Source organism: Tauraco erythrolophus, chromosome 3 (assembly GCF_009769465.1).
Source record: "Tauraco erythrolophus isolate bTauEry1 chromosome 3, bTauEry1.pri, whole genome shotgun sequence".
NCBI lineage: Eukaryota > Metazoa > Chordata > Aves > Musophagiformes > Musophagidae > Tauraco > Tauraco erythrolophus.
In genome coordinates this window covers 60,197,700-60,218,029 of record NC_141467.1, presented here as the reverse complement: position 1 = coordinate 60,218,029, position 20,330 = coordinate 60,197,700, and the positions used below count along the sequence as shown (strand labels likewise).

The window sequence follows — 20,330 nt, the reverse complement described above, 5'->3', positions numbered from 1 at the left end:
GCTGGCGATTGTAGCTAGGGCTCCTTTGTGTGCATAATTAGTATAAATCTTGCTTGGTCTCCTTTCCCTGATGGGGCTGTTGGGGAGAGAGAGAAGAATCTTTGCCATTAAATGCATTATTAAGTTTACATCTTAGCTCCCACGTGAACTGTATTCAGTGAATCAATATCAAAACTTCAACTTTCTAACCCTCCTTCTCCATGAGACTGAGGTATATGGTAGGTTTTGAAAAGCACACATATAGACAGCTGTTGGTATTGTCAAAGAATTAATAGATCACAAGAGGCAGACAGGAGGAACTTCCAAGAACCTAAGCTTGACTTCACTGTCTCAGTTTTGAAACTCATAAATAAAAAAATCTGATACTTCTCGTTAAGTTGAATGGAGGCACTGACAGTCCAGACCTCAGAAAATCAAGGGAGAGGTGTCCATCTCCAAACAGACTCCAAAGGAAGGACAGTGCCTAGTGGGTGCCCTTTGATGAGTACAGTTTTATGTGTGGGATATGGAATGTCACGTTGCAAATGACAAAAAGAGCTTCTAGCACATGTAATCTCAGGCACATCAAAGCCACCACAGAGAAATGTACTGACAGTCAGTGCAAAAAAAAAAAAAAAAAAAGAATCTGAAACTGTATCCATAACACAGTGACATTTTCACTTTTTGCTCTTTTGCAATGGTATTGCTGATTTTAAGCAAAAATATGGAGTTGTCTCATTCTCTTATAATAGTGAGGAAAAGGAGTACAATCTGAACAGTTTTAAAATTGCTAGACTCCATTAACCCATGTAGTTTGGTAGGTTTCCCTATAAAAGCAAGACATACCTTTTAAAATCTATTTGCAGGATCCCTAATAGAGAAGAGAAAATCAGTCAGATATTTGGACTTAGGAGGCTTAATGTTCTGTAGACCTTGCTCTTGCATGCAGTCTTCCACATGCTGGTTCTGACCTATTCAAAAATAGATACTGGAGCTCAGAAAAGGCTGAAGAGGAAGTCCTAACTGAAGTCTTCCGGATCCATAAAACAGGAATTATAAACTTTCTGACATTATGGCAATACTGTGAAAAGAAACACTCTACTGTGTACTGCAGTATTTTAGTAGGCAGGGTATGTGTTCCTGAGAAGCAGATAGTTAATTGAAATATTAAGATTATTGGGAAGGAGAAATAATATGCATGTACTGTACTGTAACATATTACTAATTTTAATAAGATTAGGACAACTTTTAATGTAAAATTGGAATAAAAATAAAACAAGTACACAAAGATCAGTGGACAACTTCCTCTTGGCTCCAGTGCTTTATAAGACTACATTAAAAAGCAAGAGAAACAGTGGTAGTATCTTCAGCTATTATGGAGAAGTGAAACTTCATTTGACCCCTCTTACTTTTGGAGAATGGTACTGTTTGACAAGGCACAACTGCAGACTCTGACCAAAGACTGGATGTTTGTTGGGTACTGAGAAAAAAACACATTTGTTTTAAAAATCCTGAGGTATACTTAAACAATTCTACTTGGAAAATCGTTCACCACCCATATTTTAAAGGCGTTATTTTCAAGTATTGACAAATGAAATATGGCTAGGTAGTTTAAGGTTTTGTATATTTCTAGAAAACATAAATTTTTAAAAGCTATATTTTTGTCATCCAATTGTTGGTCATGAATCACTCAGTTGTTAAAGTATATCAGCACTTGCATATCCTTTATATTGTACTTGTAATGATCCTTATTCCTGGAATAAAGATTTTGAAGAACCTACATCACACACCTGTAAAAGCTTACAAAGGTGTTTCACTTGGGATGAGATCAGAATACATGATTATGCTGCAGAACCAGATCCCACAAAACGAAAAGCAGACTAGTGTTTATTTTACAAAATAATGTCACCATGTCTCACCTTGTCCTTTCACAAACATAAACACCAGGTGTTTTATAACACCTGTCTTTTAGATCTTTGAAAGCATAAGAAAAAATAGTTACTAGGAAGTTATAAAGAAAAGTGAGCATGGCAAAGGCTGCCATGTAGATAAGAAAGAAGAATGGTTTGGATTGGGTGGCAGAAAGAAGATTCCAATGCTGGCCTGACACTTAAAGAACAAAATTACAAAGAGATCAACGAGAATAATTTTTCATTTTTGTGCATCTAGAAATAGTTGTTGTCTGTGATTTATTGTATTAAGAAAAGCACTGGAGTGGCTTAGTGTGACCGGAGGCCAGTGGCCAGTACTGGAAACATTGGGTCTATATGGTACTTCTGTTTCTCTAGAGAGCTGAAGAAATTTCTGCTTCTCTGCCAAAGTCTGGCTTTGTGACTAGTGGGGTAAAAGTTTTCAAAGAACAGATGGATTTAAAATAACGGAGATGGGTGGAGAGGGTTTGTGGTTTCAGGAATACTTGAAACTACCGAACTGAAATGCAAAATCTGAAATTTCTCTGATTTTTAGAGTAATCCCAACTTGCTTTAAGATATCTGCTGTATAACGAGGCAAAGTTGTGAAGTTGGGTCAGAATCCCCACTTTGAGCTTTGGGAATACTGAAACTTGGGTATGGCTTTTATAACTGAGGCCTATTTCTTTAACGAACCAAAGCAAAAGACTTGCCACAGGTGTTTTGAATTTTACTGGGGGTGAAGTAGAGTAAGCCACTGAGTTTCTTTATTTGTTTCTGTGATGGGTCTGGAAGACTCTGAAATATATCTTCTGCTGCTTAACCTGGCTCCAGCGTTCCAAATCTGGGTCCTGCACTAAATCCAGATGTTCTTTCAGATCCCTTCTGGAAGAAAACAGGTTATAGTGAGTCAAATATCAATGCAAGTGCTAGAGCAAACGCACCCAGTAGACTCAGCAAGACTGAAGTTCTGAGATGATAAAGCAAATATATCTCAATGTTAAGACAGAAAAAGTAACACCCGCCGCCTCCTCCTCCTCCTCCTCTGCACACACACACAACTTGTTTACAAAAGTGCCTTGTAGTGACTGCTGGTGGTGTCACTCCGTCCCATGCCCCAGAGCTATCACCGGGCCTCATGGGAGATGTGACTGCAGCATCGGACATGGGACTGTTTGTTCACTCACTTTCTGTGAAGAGAGTTTTGAACTGTGTTTTGAATAGACAGCATTTTCTTTGTGTGGTTGGTAAATAACACAGAGCAAAGTTAGTCAGCAAGTTGCATAGCTTCTGCATTCTGATTCTTTGGAGCCTTTTTGTACCAAGCTTGACAGGATGTTTTTAGCAGAATGTGACTTCACTGGGATACCAGAGGTAAGGAAAAAAGTTATTGGGGCTGTTATGGAATATTTTGCACAGAACTGTCTGAAATAACTGCTTTAAAATGCCTTTTGGAAGGAAGATGGTTTCAAGGTGATCTGGTCAACACCTTGTTCAGTGAAAATCAGTGTCTTTCACTCTGTAAGTTATAGGAAGTCTTAATAAGACTTTCTATTTCCCACTTACAGAAAAAGATGTTGATTTGCAGGTCTCAGAATGAATATGTGCTTGCTCTAGTGCGTGGAGTAGAGGCTCAGTTTTAGTGACAGAACATCAAAATGTTTTCTTTCTGACACAGAACAGAATAAGCAGACCAGATCCAGTTGTTCATCCAAGTCCTAGAAGCACCAGTGCAAGAATCGGAGCAGTGGCAAACACAGCAAGACCGGGACACAGTGACCTTCTGGACACCTGTACTCAACCACTAGGTGAAGGTAAGAATGAAAAAAAACCCTAAACCAGTATCAGTGTATTTTCTGGGTAAGATCATGTGTGGGTTTTCATCACAGCCATTAAAACTGAAGCCGCTGCTTGTAGGTTTGTTCGGGTGCAGGGCAGAGGGGGCTCTGGTACCCCGGGGGATGATGCGGGGCAGTGCGGGCACCCCCTGTCCTCCCTCTGCTGCTCAGTGCCAGGGAAAGGTGGCTGCTGGTGGTGGGGAGACCTGGCACCTTTCTGCCGCAGTGGGGGAAAGCCCTGCTTGTAGCAGCTCTTCTGGGTTTCTTTGGCATGTTGCTCATGGTTAACAGCATTTCTTTGGCATGTTGCTCATGGATGCAGTGGTGCAAGGTTCAGCGGCAGTAAAAGGAGAGAAACCTGAGAGCTCAACAAGTCAGGGAGAGATTATTTAAAAATAAAACACAACAAACACAGAGATGTAGTTGAGGTATTTATTTATACAGTATAAAAATATTATAGATTCGTGCTGAATGATCTGATTTGTTTATATTCATGATCTACAAAGGTTTTTATGAAAAAATAAAGGAAGATGCATTATTACACTAAACAGCTTCATGAATAATAGGCATCTTGCTGGTTTGATATTGAATTAACAATATGTGGTCTGCTTTACTATGTATACCAAGAAAACAACAAAGCTGCATTGTTTTTGTGATCAACAATTGTTTTTACTTTACAGCCAGCACAGGTGACTTACCAAAAAATAATGAAAATTATTTGGAAACACTGGGAAACCAGTGAGAGGAAATGAAGTTTTCATGATATTTAAAGCTGTTTTTCATACTTAAAGACTTGCATAACAAAGAGTTCTAAAAATAGACCTTTAAAATTGGAAAGTTTTGGGTGCTGCTGACAATGAAAGTGTTCTTTGGTAAACGAGGATGGAAAAGTTTGCTCATTTACTTATGACTAACTAGAGTTACGCTTTACTGTAAGGCACATAAAAAAACTAGAGATTTGGCTTTTTCTTGTGATCACTTTGAAAGTGGATGAGTTGAACTTCATTTAGTAGTATAAAAGATGCAATGAGTGCGTCACTGCTTCCAGTAAGACAAGGTAATGGCTTTAGTTTGACAAAGTGTTTACAGCGATACTTTTGTAATGTCAAACTTGCTTCTGTGCTTTGATCCACTGGCATATAGTAGATAAGTTTCTGGCTCTGTCCTAACTAGAGAAAATATTTCTTTTGAAGAATCTTCTAGAGGCAAATGTGTTCAATGAAGCAGAAGTCTGTCAAATGGGGATAATTGAAGATGAATTTATATTCACAACTTTGGTATTTGTGTTACAGTAATACTTCTGGTCCTCATTGTGTGTCAGATGACGGATATTGCACAATGCAAAACCAGATTTTGTATACCAAACAGCTAATGATGCATACATGAGACAGCAGTTGAATAAAAAAAAATGTGATAAATTCTTCAGTCATAAAAAGTAGATGCAAAGTGTTAGGGGTTTTCTGATTGTAATATCTTTCTATAGCTGTATATGTACTGCTAGGCTTTTTTTAACTGATGATTTTTCATAGTGTCTCACCTACTACAGGTATACTCCTGCCAGTAGTTGGAAGCTTGATTGCGTTTTGATCTTTAGTCAGGGAGAAGTTGACAGGGTAGGATACGGTTTACTTTATCCCTGAATTTGAACAAGAGAGGGCAAAAGTTCAATAAAAGTAAGCTGTTTAATATTTATGAAAGCTACGATGAATAAACCGGTAGAGGTCAGTACAGAGTGCTGAAATTGAAGCGGAGTGCAGAGGCTTTTTGTATTTATGCTCTACTTTCGAGCTTTAACTTTTCCTTTAAAATGTGGTAAAGGCTTACAGTGGCTTATGATCAATATTCCTGTCCTCTTTGAAAGACAGATTAAAAATACTTGAGATAATATGATAATGACAGATTACTTAAACAGAGTATTTTAAGCAACAGCATGCATTTTGCAGTATGTTACAGCTTGCGGACAGATGCTGGAAACCGTATTTTGTGGAATCATTATTGAAATCAATGAGCAATACTTATTGCATATATTGCAGTGACAAATGTGTCCAGCTTATGGTTATGTGGAAAAAAAAACCTAAGAGAAAGAGGATAACTTTTAGGAACAAGTTTTCACATACTTGAAGGCAAAGTAACAAAAGAATTTTTCTCATTTTAGGTAACAAGTCTGGATAATTAAGTGTTGTTTTAAAGGTCTTTGTGTATATAAACATATGTACAGAGAGAGAGGGAGAGAGAGGCAGACAGAATCTGTATATAAAGTTGAATTATCTTTTGTTTCACTTTTTAAAGCCATTGTTTGCTCGTGGTTTCCTTTTGTGATTTAAAGCAAGGAAAAGAATCACCGCGTATAGTCTGTGCATGAAAAGATCCTTCAACATATATTAGCTGCAAAAGCTCATTTCTGAAAAGCCTCTGTTCTTCTGTGGCTCTAGAAAGAGCAACCTGCCAGTCCCCATTCTGTTTCCTTGCACTTTAACTTAGCATTTTGAAAACTACTCTCCTATTAAATTGTAATTGTTGAATATTAAAGAATTACCAAATACATTTATCACTAGATAAAGATGATATGCTCTGTTTTTATTTCAATACTGACTTACATCTGCTGTCTATGAACTTAGGGAGAAATTTCTCAGTATATTCAGAAAGAATAGAACCACATAAATGGGGAAAATTTTTGAAAATCCTCTTCACTTCTTCTGCTTGTCTGTCATGGTCTTCTTTAAATTGATTATGGAGGCATCGGAAACCGTACTCTCTTTTAATGTGCATTATCGTGCACTTAAAAGTGACAAATATTAGACAGAGACTCCACAACTGTTTCTCACAGGCACTTGTGTTGTGTGCCATCAGAGTCAGATGGCATAAATGTGAACGCAGTTTGGAGGGCTGTGGGAGAGGATTACTGCGGGGGAGCGATTCCCTGATAACTGTAACAGCTATCAACAGTATGAACTGAGATAGGAAGGAGACAGAGATGTCATAAGCTGCTGTTGCATATCTGACCCACAATGTATTTTTTCCCACACTTTTGTCACTGTAACATCACATCATGGATCTTGCAAAAGATCTTCCTTTACAGGTGTAGTGTAAAATCCTGGTTTTGCTGAAGTCAATGGAAGTCTTGATGTTTGAATCAGTGGTGAGAACCAGGAGATCTACAGGCTTGTTTCAACATTTTTTTTTCACTGAGGCAAAGGAAACTTAGAAATAAACTCATTTCTTTCATAACACAGGGTTCAATCTGACAGCGTGACATATGAGTAACGGTATGTTAAATGACAATTTCCATTTTGAGTCCAAATTTCTTACCAAAGGCGTGGATTCAATTCCATTCAATTCAGTTCAGTTCTTCATTTAAAGGGAAGTAAAGAAACAACTTCTAGTACTGATTTCGTTCTTGGATTTAATAGTGTTTTCAGAAAACAGGCTTAAATCTGAAAGTCAAACCCATCTTCTTTCCCCAGCTAAACTTCTGATGTCAATACCATTTTGGTACATAATATTTTCCTATTGCCTTTTTCACATCTCTCTCATTTTTTGATGGGTAAAAGGAGTGTGAGACGTTGTATTTTTCTGTGCCACAGCAGAACTGTTCATTTACAGTAACTGACATTCTTCTTTAGTTGTTTTTGGGAGAGATTTCTCCTCCTCACATGCTTTTCCTGAAAAGTAGTGCAAAGGTTGAAGTTGAGGTAGTTCTTATAATACTAAATGTTCTGGTTTTAGCCAGTCAGTGTTGAAGTCCAAAAGTCCAAATATTTCTATTGCCTCAATTAAGTTCGTTTACATGTTAAATTTAATGAACATCTGGTCTGCTTTTTTTCTGTAACATATGTGATATAAACCCCTAAAATTCAGGGGCCAAAATAATGTTGCTGGAAATGTGCAGTTCAATCAAGTATAATGTTATACTAGATGTTTGCTATTCTTATCTGTATCCAGACCAAAGATAGAAGATTACAGCAGAGCTGTTCGTGATTAAGTAACAAAAGGTCTCTCATCACTGAAGTTCTCAATCTCTTGGTAGATTAATGTTTGATATTTTCTTGATTATGGTATTACATTCATATATTGTTACAGGTATAGTAACATTATAGTCTCATTTTGTCCCTCTTTTCTGATGTCTTTGATTTATCCGTTTGCTGTTTTTTAAAAATTCTTCCCTGGAAAGCAGCTATGCATAGTTAAATTATCCTATCGCTATATAGCTAGGTTTTATGTTTGCTTAAATCAGGGATAAATTTCTTCATTCTTAATGCATGTGTGTACAGGGGTGACTTCCAACACTTTTGCATAACCTGATACGAAAGTATTTGTCATTTAACCATAAAGCTACGTGTTCTGTTTAAGCATGTATCAAAAAATTGTGGGCTTGTGTCCAAATGGGAATAGTACTAATTCAGTTAGTGGGAATCGGTAATCAAGATAGCAGCACTTGTGAAAATCTCTTTGTATAAACAAGGAAACTGGCATTTGCACCAGCAATTGAATAAATTAAGGTTCCTTACCTGTAATTATGTTATCAACCTGCAAAAATAACCTAAAATAAATTAAAGCCAAGAAATTAGAATGAAAAATTTAGGCAAATAAATTGTAATTTCAAACGTTCTACAGGGAGGAAATAAGATAGATTTTTCATCCATTTCAGGAATAAAAGAGCAGCCTAAGGAATTGGTATAATTCTGGAAAATGTACTCTGTATCACAAGAAAACGTCAATATAACAGTTTCATTTTTGGTGGTTCTTCCATGTTAGTGAAGCACAACTTCGGAGGCAAATTTGCTTCTCAGGTGCTTAACGGATCAAAAATGATGCTTTTCCCTGCCTATATTAGATTGAATGATGCAGCTGGGTTTGGTTTTTTTCACTTTATCCTGGAGTTCTACTGGGAATTTGTTACCTGTCCTTTTCACTGTATAGCTCAGGTCAATACTAGAATTTTCTTTTTCATTTCTTCACTTTCTCATATGTCAAGAATAAACTTTAGTCTCCAGTCTACCCTTGATATTCTTTACCTCTCACTGAAATCAATGGGATGCTGAACCCAAGTCTCGAGTATCTTATATATCCTGATAACAAAAAGAAAAAAAAGATTGCATGTGGTGGCCTGAGGCTGAGGACCTGCAGCCTTTATAACGTCAACATTAAGCCTGAGGTATAGGTGGAGTTAAGGCTTTTTAGAAACTTTGAAAATCACTTGCTTTTCATAGAAAATTTCTCAATCGTTTCTCTTATACCTATGTAATTCTAAGAGGTCAATATTCACACTATCACCTTTGCTGTAAACCAAATCAATGTGCATTCAATTTTTGTAGTACATATTCATAAATATGTTTACAAGCAAAGTAATTTCTGAAGACAAATCTTATGTTTGGCTCTACTCTGCAGAATAACTATTTTATGATCAAATTGTAATACATCAAAAAGATCTTAAATAGCGTGTGTTTGTGACTACTCAGTACACTGCAAGGGGATATTAAGAATAGGCTTCACAGAATAGAAAATATTTAACAAGTACATAGTCTTACTTTTTTATTTCATACTTTAAGGGCAAATCTCAATTTCGATTGTACGTCCTGGGTTTTCCCAACACTATAAAAATAAAATGAATAGCAATGTTATTTGACTACATTATCTGACTGTTCTTTGGGGGTGTTATGTTAGTCCAGAAAAAGAAATGTGCCTTTCTGAAAACTTTTTATCTATGTTTATATATATTGTGTTTTTATCAATACACTCGTATTTTATATCTATACATATACATATATGTACATTAATATATACAGAACATTATTAAATTTCTGCATGGAAAAACTACTTTGGAGCTCATTAATATTATTTATGATCTAAACAATTTCATATTGACATTAATTTTGTTCTAGGAATTAAGCTGTTAAACTTAAGAAAATATTTAATTAAAATTAAATGGAATATGGATAAAAATCTTAAAAAATACTAACTGAGGCTTTAAACAGCATGAAGCAGAAACATATGTCATTTCCCATGAACCTGACTCACAGAAAAATTTTATCTATTTTTCTCAGTAATAATTTTATTAGTAGTGCTCCTATAGAAGTGTTAATCATGTGATTGCATGTGTCAAAAATACCGCATTTTGCTAGCAGATTTATGCTGCTTCAGAGAAAACGTATGAGTAAAGATTTTCTTGTAGCTTAATATTGGTGGAAAAGATGACCACAGAGCATGTGAATGCTTATACCTGGTACTCTTATACCAAGTTTGCTTGCAAAAAAAGTTATTTGAAGTAGCATGGATTTCAATTCTTGACCAAACCAATTGCATTCTACAATGATATGACTGGATTGACTGGATTCATGGTTAAGGGGAGCAGGGAAAGTCAGCGGCTTTGACTTTAGCCAGGTTTTCAGCACCACATCCTCATATTCAACCAGGCTTGTTATGGAGTAGATGAATGGACTACTAGATGAGTAGAAAACTGGATAGATCATCAGACTCAAAGGGTAGTGGCTAATGGTTCATACTCTCCCTCAATGCCTAAGTTCCTCAGGTGATTGTCCAGAAAACCATCCTGTTTAATAACTTCATAAGTGTATTGGTGAACAGCGTATTAAACATTGTATGCTGACAGTGATGAAGTCTAGCAAAGCACTGGACTGTATGAACAGCAAAATAGCTAGGAGATCAAAGGAAGTTGTTATTTCCCTTTACTTGGTACTAATTAGGCCACGTCTAGAACATTGCATCCAGTTGGGTAGCTCCATACAAGACAGGTGTTGATCAACTGGACTAAGTTTAGTGGAGAGCTAACAAGATGGTTGAAGGTAGGAGCATATGCCCTGTGAAGTGACTCCAAGTGCTTGTTTAATCTGAGGAAGAGATGCCTGGAGGAAAAAGATCATGTTTAGACAGAGCAATCCTGAGAAAATAGTGTTGCATCTTTTGAAATAACATTTTTCTTGTAAGTGAATAGAAACTTCTGCCTCCTGAGGAAGCTTATCCATTTCCACGCATCAGATGAGCATGGGTTGTTAAGGGGCACTAATGAATCTCTAAATGTTGCAAGAGGTTCCCTTGCAGTTAGCCAGTAGATGTAGCACTGCAGTACTTTGTAAGGGCAAAGTATTTTGTTCACATGGGTAATAATGGAAAATATAAAAAAATGGCATTCTATATGTAATCAGATGGTCTGTCCAGGTTTCTGAACCTTCTGTGTCTGCTGAGAGGATTCTTCTTGTAGAGAAATCCTTGCCATTGCTTCTGGGTTGTTGGAAATTTACTGAGTGCAGGTGTTCGGTCAGGATGGTGAACACTGTCGGTAGGGTACCAATGGCCTATGAATTCTGATCTGTGCTTCAATTTGATTTGATGGTGCTTATGCCCTGTTTTTGCTCTTTTCCCCTGAAATTAGATGTGAATATTTTTGCTCAGGAAGAAAGAAGTGTGTCAAGGAAGTTGTAAGAAATCTGATGCATTTTTGTTTGGAAGTGAAAATAGTAGAAAAAAAGAAGTGATTAGCAGATATTCGTAAGCCTCTCTTTTCCGTATGCCAACGTGACAAACAGTGAGGACAGGGGGCTAAAAGGGAAAGTGTGAGCTCTTGTGTCATTGGCAGAAAATACTCTACTTGAGAATGTGGAATACATTGTAATCAATCTTGTACTGTATGGATTTATACTCCAGAAGGTATTAGGAAGTGGCTGGGAAGATATCAATGTGATCAGCCCTGAAATGGACACCAACAGGCTGGTACCAGAATGCTCAATCTATCCCACTCAGATGTTCTCCTGTTAGGCCAGGGAAAGTACCTCCCTTGCTCACTTACTCCTGATTGCAGAAGCAAGTTTGATATATGCATTGTATGTTTACATACACAACTCGGTCTGTGTTGACCAAATGCAGGACTACCCAGCAGGCAGCACTGCTCATAGGACTTGAGTAATTTATAATCACTTTTTCTATTTCTTACCTTTTTCCTTTTCTATGTTTTGATGTTCCTTTTCACCTCTCTGCTTAACTCTTTCCTGCTTCAGTCTCCTTCCAAAAAACAGCCTGACCCAATTTCTTTCTCCCCACTGGTCCCAGCTTTGCTAAATCTCTGCCAGTTCAGTATTTCTGATACTATTGCTGATATACTCACGACTTTGAGTGGAATTTCTGCTACAGTTGTCTGGGTACTGTTGACCTTGCAGGACTGTACTCACCAGAAGGTCCCCAGTGCTTCCCTTCAACTATCTCTGAAGTTTGGCTGTTGATCACATAACTGTCTCTCAACTGCTTGTGAAATCTAGGCATTTTTCACTGCACTATCTATAAAGTTTATTAGCTTCTCACTTTGTTATCTCTCAATTGTTTCTCATTCTCTGTTCATGTTTGTGTGGGTAGTGTTAGCATGTTCTGTTCAGTTAGCTTTAACTCCAGGCAGGGCCCAGGCAGCAGCCTCATTGTTTTCCTGAGCCTTGACACCAACAGCATCATCCTTAGCTGATGCTGTTGGTGTATAGTAGCAGAAAAGTTAGGGAGTAAACCAATGAATTAAGGAGTAATTGGTGGAACTATGTAGCATCTTCACTTTCAGAAAAATGGTAACACATTTATATGAGTTTTCTGTTTTAAACATAGAATTTAAAAATTAACAGTGCAGTGGGACAGCCATACTTCAGGACTCATACTTCAGGGAAGCAGAGCAAGTATGAGCAGCTGAAGTCATAGCTGTTGATGCAGCATCAGGGTGGGAACAAGCACTTGGAAACTGGATGTTGGAAAAGTACCTAGTTCTAATCCATGGCTAACCCAGATGACTTCAGGTAGTCTTCTGCTAATCAAATGGGAATGTGCTCTGTTTATAAAAGGCTGGACCCCACCACAGTTGGAAGGCAAAAATCACAACTGGAATACTATAATCCTCTGGTATTAAGTAAAGGAATAGGTTTTCAGAACCACTGTTTAAACTATTTGATCTTTAAAACAAAACAAAACAAAACAAAACAAAAACACTTTCCTACATGGTTTTAACTTGAGACTTTAGGAAAATGAGATTGATGTCACTCACACTTATCTCTTGTAGAAATCAAATTCAAACCATTGCTTAGTGCGTGTATACTTCTTAAAAATTAAAAACTGTAGAACTTGGGATTTTTGAATGATTCTTTAATGTTTTGGAAATAGCATTCAGTTGACTCATTTCTGTATTATTAAATCTTTACAGTACTTGGCTGCAAGTACAACAAAGAAATAGTGTGTTCTAATCATTTCTGCTTCAAAAAATCCGTACAGAAGAAAGAGAAAATGCAGCACATCCTATTTACCTGTTTATGTAATTTTATGGCTAGTGCTATCACAAAGGCATCAGGTTTATTCAGTGATTTTCGGAGACCAGATTTCATGAGCGAAGTGAATGAAGCACAATGGGCAATGCTGACTAAAGATGAAAAGATAATGCTTGTTCTTGTAGTCAAAAAAAGTTCTAGAGATTTTTGTGTGAATAGAACTAATTTTGTTTCTGAAAAAATGCTAAGGTTACCAAGAATTTCAATGGAATTATACAGTTGGAATATGATGGTATTCTTGGATGGCTTTTGTTTCTTTGCTAAACCAGGGATCAAACATTATCCAACATTCCACCAAAGAAGCATTGCATTTGATTATAGTTTTAAAATTGTTTTGTCAGTGCTGCTAAAGAATTGGCGTCCCTCATTTAATCAGCTGACAACCTGAGAAGTGCTTGTACAAGTTCTGCAGCTGTATCAAAGAATGGCTGAAAAAGGACAAATTCGAAATTCTGGTTTTGACAGGTTTGAGATACAGTTGATTTGACAACTAAAGATAAAAGCTTGGAGTGCCAGTGTTTCATCTGGAGACTCATTTCACTTGGATCGACTGTTCTTAGAGCCCTTTTTTGATGGTCTGCTGCCATTTAGCCCTGGATGTTTGGTTACTAGCCTGTGGTGATTGTGAAAGAAGAAAGCTATGCAGACTAAACCCTTCTATAAGGTGTTTTCTGTGGTGTGTAGACATCTTTATGTGCATAATCTACAAAAATATAGTGAACATATTGAAGATATTTCAATGTGAGAAATCAGCGTCATGTACAAGAGTTATGTAAAATTGCTGAAGAACAGAAATTCTTTGTTCCTTTTTGGAACTTAAGAGGATGCAACTTTCCTTTCTGTTTACCTAGACTATGAGAGAGAGAAACAAATTCTCCTCCTTTTTGTTTAGATTTTTAGTATTGGAACATTCCTCAAACAAGATATACCTGGGGCCTAATAGATTTTATCTCCAAAGGGAAAACACATTCTATTCTCAACACACTAGAATGAAGGCCTGAAACTTACTTTAAATTATTTGCTGTTTTGCCCAAATGTCAAGTAGATTTATTTAACTGAATAAAAAATGGTCCTGAATGCTCAAAGTACTTTCATGAAATAAAATGTGTGTTACGCATGTACAATGACAGAGGGAAAGGAAGAAGCAGAGATTGCCAAGTACATTCTGAGAACATTTATTGATTGGAAACAAATCACTGGATCTTTTTTGTTTTGTTTTGTTATGTTTTGCTGTTTCTTTTTTTTCTCTATATTACATGAAGTGGTCTCTGTCTGGGTGTAATTTTTACTTTTTAGTGCCATCTGCACCTGTGGCCTTTGGACTTAATGTTTATGACAGATGGACTGGACTATGTTTGCACCATTTAGTGTATAATCCTTCTGTATGTATCTATGCCATGCTAGGCAGTGGCACTGGCCCAATGGGCATATTTATTAGTGCAGACTTCCTGTCTGCTTCCATTGTTCCATTGCAGTGTCCTTTGAGCCTAATGGACCTTGCTTTGTGCAGGGCCCACCTACAAAATATTGTTCCTGATTCATGCCAGATTATCTGTTGCAGACTCTAATATTATTTTTTTTTCTTTTTTTTTTCCCTCTAAGGCGTTTGCCAACTAGAATGCTTAAAATGGATCGATTCCATATTGTAAATGTTCTTCCTCTCCTCTCAGCCTGTGAGCTTCATTTTGGAATAAGCTTGCTAGCTTTGTTTGTTAGCATCAAGATGCTTGATAAAAAGGAAAACAGTTTCCTCCGAAAATGTCACATCTCGTGCTACCTGAGCTCCCGCTCTGTTGGAAGAGGAAGTTGTTCCCAGCAAAGACACCTCTAGTAAAACAGGGTGTAATAAATGCAGTCCTGGCTGTAGGAGCCTGCTGGCCCATGGCTGGTAGCCCAGAGCTGTGCAGCATGTCCCGTTCCTGCTGACTTGATCAGTGCTGCACGATGGGTGTGGGAAATAGGAGAGGCTACTATTGCACAGGAAGTGTTGCCTTCTGCATCAGCAGAAGAGTGAAACAAATGCCAAGCAAATGGAAAAGTATGCTTAGGCACCGGCGATTTTTAAGTTTCGTGAAGGTTTGTGAACCTAACAATTGACAGAAGTGATATCATGAGAACAAAGAACAATTTAGTATTGTTCATTTGTCTCATGATATCGTAAGGTTGCCTTTCTTAAATTTTTGTGCCTATTACAGAAATGCATGAAATGAACCTCTCAGTTCAGCTATAATCACATCATATTAGTGGCAAATTTCAAACAGACATTTGAAAATCAAAGCACTCTTTTCTAACCTTCAACATGCATAATCCTAACAGTTAAAAAGAATGTTAAAATATTTCTATAGAAAGTAATCATGCCCTTATAAACCCTCTATGGAAAGATAGGTCACCTATATAACTTCTCACACTACTCAGCGAGACTATGCATTCTGTTGTCCTTTTACCATGATCACGAGGAACAGCAGCATATTCTGTACCATACACCTGGATTCTAACAGGGATACTTTCTGGGATGAGTATATCTTCCAATGAGATTTCTGCACAATGAGAATGAAGACCTGAGAGGGAGAATTTATCATTTCATAAATACAAAAAACAATTACCAACAACATTTTCATGTCTAGAAAAGGCCTCTTTATAATATTGAAATAAAGCTGTAGAGTAAAAAGGGAAGAGATTATGGTGGCATATTCATGACTGAGCAGGAGAAAAGGAAAAAATTATTTTTTTCTTCTCAGCCATTGTAAATTTGGCATTTCTGGTTTGCAGTAAAAACTTCAACTATAAAATATCCATCCAGAACGTGTAATACGTGCGTGATATCTGAGTTTCATCAATTTAGCTTCCTAGTTGCACATCTTGAAGGAATATTTTTAAGAATGCAGTGTACAAAATGTGCAAGCTAGTTGTGGGCAAATCCTGTTTAATACCCTTCAATCTGAATTAGTTGTGTGACGATTCTGAAATTTTTCTCCTGCATTTGCTGCGGCAGTATCACAGTTTGTTCCTGTTAGATTATTGCTCACCTACTCCATGAAAAAGCAGTTTTCTAAGTTGCTGTGCCCTGTTGCCAGTCAGCGTGATGATGAAGTATCTTCTCAAAACTACCATAGCTCCAGTATCTCTTATTCATAAAAGATATTTTATAAATTTTAAGGTGAGAGCAGAGGTTGGTATAGAGCTATATCACAGAGCAGATAGGATATTATTGAGTGCTTATTTTTTTATTTGCTTTTCTTGGTTTTGCTTTATAGAGTTCATAGCAACAGTTCAGTACAACAATAGAGATATTATCCAAGTTTGCCAGGACAGAGGAGTAATCTTCTGCCACAAAAGTCTGTGTGTTACACGATAAGATTAGCTTTAAGGTTATTGTAACGTTTGAGTTTCTGATTGGAACCCTCTGCAAATAATGACCTGAGGGGTTGTGCCATCATGTAGACAAGCTACATGACCATTCAGCTGTGATTATCATAACTTCAGTGCCAGTAACATACAGTGCCCCAGTACTGCAGACCTAGGCATCATGTCCTGCAAATGGAATTATTCAGTTAATCAAGGAAGAGCCCAGGGACTGAGCTGATGGAAGCACATAATAGCAAAGTTATGTCTATCAAGGATATGCAGCTAAATCTCCCCACTGTGAGGCTCAGTAGACAAGTGTTATGTGATGACCCTCCCTTGTGGTTCATCATCATATCCCTTCACTAGACATCACCTGATTACTAGCCAGGCCAAATCCCATACTACCATCATCTACCCTTGCATCTGCAGGGTTGCATCTGAAATGCAGATAACCAAGGGCATTTTTCATTACACTGAATTGCACGTACCTATGAGCACTGGAGAGTCAGCCTTATCTGGTCTTGACTGAATTTACACTTCTGTTAGAGGAACTGGTCTGGTACAGACCTCTGATTATTATCTGTTACTGGTCATGCAGGTCAGAACTGATGAGGTAGCAGCAGAGAGGTCCAAAAGCCATCAAAAGGGACTTCAGGGCATTGAGGCGATTGGTTGAAGGGTCAGGAGTGCAGGTAGTGTTTTCCTCAATCCCTTTAGTGGCAGGAAAGAATACAGATAGGAACAGGAGAACACACTTGATTAACAGATGGCTCAGAGGCTGGTGCCACCAACAGAAATTTGGGTTCTTTGATCATGAGGAAGCTTTCACAGAACCGGGTCTGATGGCAGATGACAGATTTCAGCTGTCTCAAAGGGGGAAAGGATTCTTGCTCATGAGCTGGCGGGGCTCATCAAGAGGGCTTTAAACTAGGTTTGAAGGGGGAGGGGGATATAACTAGGCTCAGTAAACTAGGCCCAGGGAATAAGGTCTCCCACCCCCCTAGGGTGAAATCGGCGTGGTCAGTTGGCTCTCTGAAATGCCTGTACACCAATGCACGCAGCATGGAGAACAAACAGGAGGAGTTAGAAATCTGTGTTCTATCAGGGGGTTATGAGCTGGTAGCAATTACTGAGACTTGGTGGGACAGCTTGCATGACTGGAATGTGGTCATGGATGGCTATGTCCTCTTCAGGAAAGACAGGCCAGCAAGGCGAGGTGGTGGAGTTGCTCTTTACGTGAGGGAGCAACTAGGGTGCATTGAGTTCTGTCCGGGGGCAGATCAGGAGCAAGTTGAGAGCTTGTGGGTGCGAATCAAAGGACAATCTGGAATGTGTGATACTGTTATTGGTGTCTATTACAGACCACTGGATCAGGATGAGGATGTTGATGAGGCCTTCTACAGGCAGCTGATAGCGGTCTCGCAAATGCAGGTCCTGGTTGTCATGGGAGACTTCAACTATCCTGATATCTGCTGGAAGGCCTGCTCAGCCAGCTATCCATAGTCCAGGAGGTTCCTTCAGTGCATTGACAATAACTTCCTGATGCAAATGGTGGATGAGCCTACTAGGAGAGGAGCGCTGCTGGATCTTATTCTCACTAATAAGGAGGGTCTGCTTGAAGTGCTGAAGGTTGAGGGTAGCCTTGGTTGTAGTGACCATGAAATGGTGGAGTTCAGGATTTCATGTGGCAGGAAGAGAATATCTAGCAGAACTAGAACCCTGGACTTCAGTAGGGCCAACTTTGATCTTTTCAAACGATTGCTAGGAGAAATCCCATGGGACAGGGTACTAGAAGGTAAAGGGGCCCAAGATAGTTGGTTAGCCTTCAAGGACCTGTTCTTCCGAGCTCAAGACCGGTGCATCCCAACAGGTAGGAAGTCAAGAAAGGGCACCAAGAGACCTGCATGGTTAAATGGGGAACCGTTGGGCAAACTTAAGTGGAAAAAGAGAGTGTACAGATCATGGAAGGAGGGGCAAGCCACTTGGGAGGAATATAGGTCTGCTGTCAGAGGATGTAGGGAGGCAACTAGGAAAGCTAAGACCTCCTTGGAATTAAACCTTGCAAGAAAGGTCAAGGACAACAGAAAGGGCTTCTTCAAATACATTGCAGATAAAACTAACACTAGAGGCAATGTAGGACCACTGGTGAATGAAGAGGGTGCCCTGGTGACAGAGGATAAGAAGAAGGCAGAGGTACTGAATGCCTTCTTTGCCTCAGTCTGTACTGCTGGAGGCTATCCTGATGAGCCCCGTAAACCTGAGGCTCCTGAGGAAGTCAGAATAGAGGAGGAGTCTACCCTGGTTGATGAGGACTTGGTTAGGGACCAGTTAAGCAACCTGGCCATAAGTCCATGGGTCCTGATGGGATGCACCCGCGGGTGCTAAGGGAGCTGGCAGATGTCATTGCCAGGCCACTCGCCATCATCTTTGTTAAATCATGGGGAACGGGAGAGGTGCCTGAGGACTGGACGAAAGCAAATGTCACTCCAGTCTTCAAAAAGGGCAAGAAGGAAGACACAGGTAACTATAGACCGGTCAGCCTCACCTCCATCCCTGGAAAGATAATGGAACAACTCATCCTTGGTGCTGTCTCTAGACATATCAAGGATAAGAGGGTCATTAGGGGCAGTCAACATGGCTTCACTAAGGGGAAGTCATGCTTGACAAACCTGATAGCCTTTTATGAGGACATCACCCAGTGGGTGGATGATGGTAGAGCAGTGGATGTGGTCTATCTTGACTTCAGTAAAGCATTTGGCACAGTCTCCCACGGCATCCTCACAGCTAAACTGAGGAAGTGTGGTCTGGATGATTGGATAGTGAGGTGGATTGTGAACTGGTTGAAGGATAGAAACCAGAGAGTAGTGGTCAATGGGATAGAGTCCAGTTGGAGTACTGTATCCAGTGGAGTCCCTCAAGGGTCGGTACTGGGACCGGTATTGTTCAACATATTCATCAATGACTTGGATGAGGGAATAGAGTGCATGGTCAGCAAGTTTGCGGATGACACTAAACTGGGAGGAGTGGCTGACACACCTGAAGGCTGTGCTGTCATTCAGAGAGACCTGGACAGGCTGGAGAGTTGGGCAGGGAGAAATTTAATGAAATACAACAAGGGCAAGTGTAGAGTCTTGCATCTGGGTAAGAACAACCCCGTGTACCAGTACAAGTTGGGGACTGAACTGTTGGGGATCAGCACAGGGGAAAGGGACCTGGGGGTCCTGGTGGACAGCAGGATGACCATGAGCCAGCAATGTGCCCTTGTGGCCAAGAAGGCCAATGGCATCCTTGGGTGCATTAGAAGGGGTGTGGTTAGTAGGTCGAGAGAGGTTCTCCTCCCCCTCTACTCTGCCCTGGTGAGGCCGCATCTGGAATATTGTGTCCAGTTCTGGGCCCCTCAGTTCAAGAAGGACAAGGAACTGCTTAAGAGAGTCCAGCGCAGGGCCACAAAGATGATTAAGGGAGTGGAACATCTCCCTTATGAGGCAAGGCTGAGGGAGCTGGGTCTCTTTAGCTTGGAGAAGAGAAGGCTGAGGGGGACCTCATTCATGTTTATAAATATGTAAAGGGTGACTGTCATGAGGATGGAGCCAGGCTCTTCTCAGTGGCATCCCAATGATAGGACGAGGGGAAATGGATATAAGCTGGAACATAGGAGGTTCTGCTTAAACATGCGGAAGAACTTCTTCCCAGTAAGGGTAACAGAACACTGGAACAGGCTGCCCAGAGACGTTATGGAGTCTCCTTTTCTGGAGATGTTTAAAACCCACCTGGACGCGTTCTTGTGTGATCCGATCTAGGTGGTCCTGCTCCAGCAGGGGGATTGGACTAGATGATCCTTTGAGGTCCCTTCCAATCCCTAACATTCTGTGATTCTGTGATTCTGTGATTCTGTGTGAACTGGAAGTCTAAAGAGCTTTGCAGAACATCTAAACCAGCCAATAACTAAG

General features: G+C 39.3%; 1 protein-coding gene across 3 annotated transcripts in view; it reads left to right on the top strand.

Moving 5' to 3' along the window:
- The first annotated feature begins 3,224 nt into the window (after window positions 1-3,224).
- The window catches only part of ST18 (ST18 C2H2C-type zinc finger transcription factor), a 169,786-nt gene continuing 152,680 nt past the window's right edge, over window positions 3,225-20,330 (top strand). The window contains exons 1-2 of one of the 3 annotated variants that reach the window (XM_086609272.1): window positions 3,225-3,263; window positions 3,568-3,703. In XM_086609272.1, coding sequence (XP_086465398.1) covers window positions 3,225-3,263; window positions 3,568-3,703 — 175 coding nt within the window. Of the gene's footprint in view, window positions 3,264-3,377; window positions 3,411-3,567; window positions 3,704-20,330 lie in introns of those variants that run through there. The other 2 variants (XM_086609273.1, XM_086609274.1) reach the window with 2 other exon arrangements.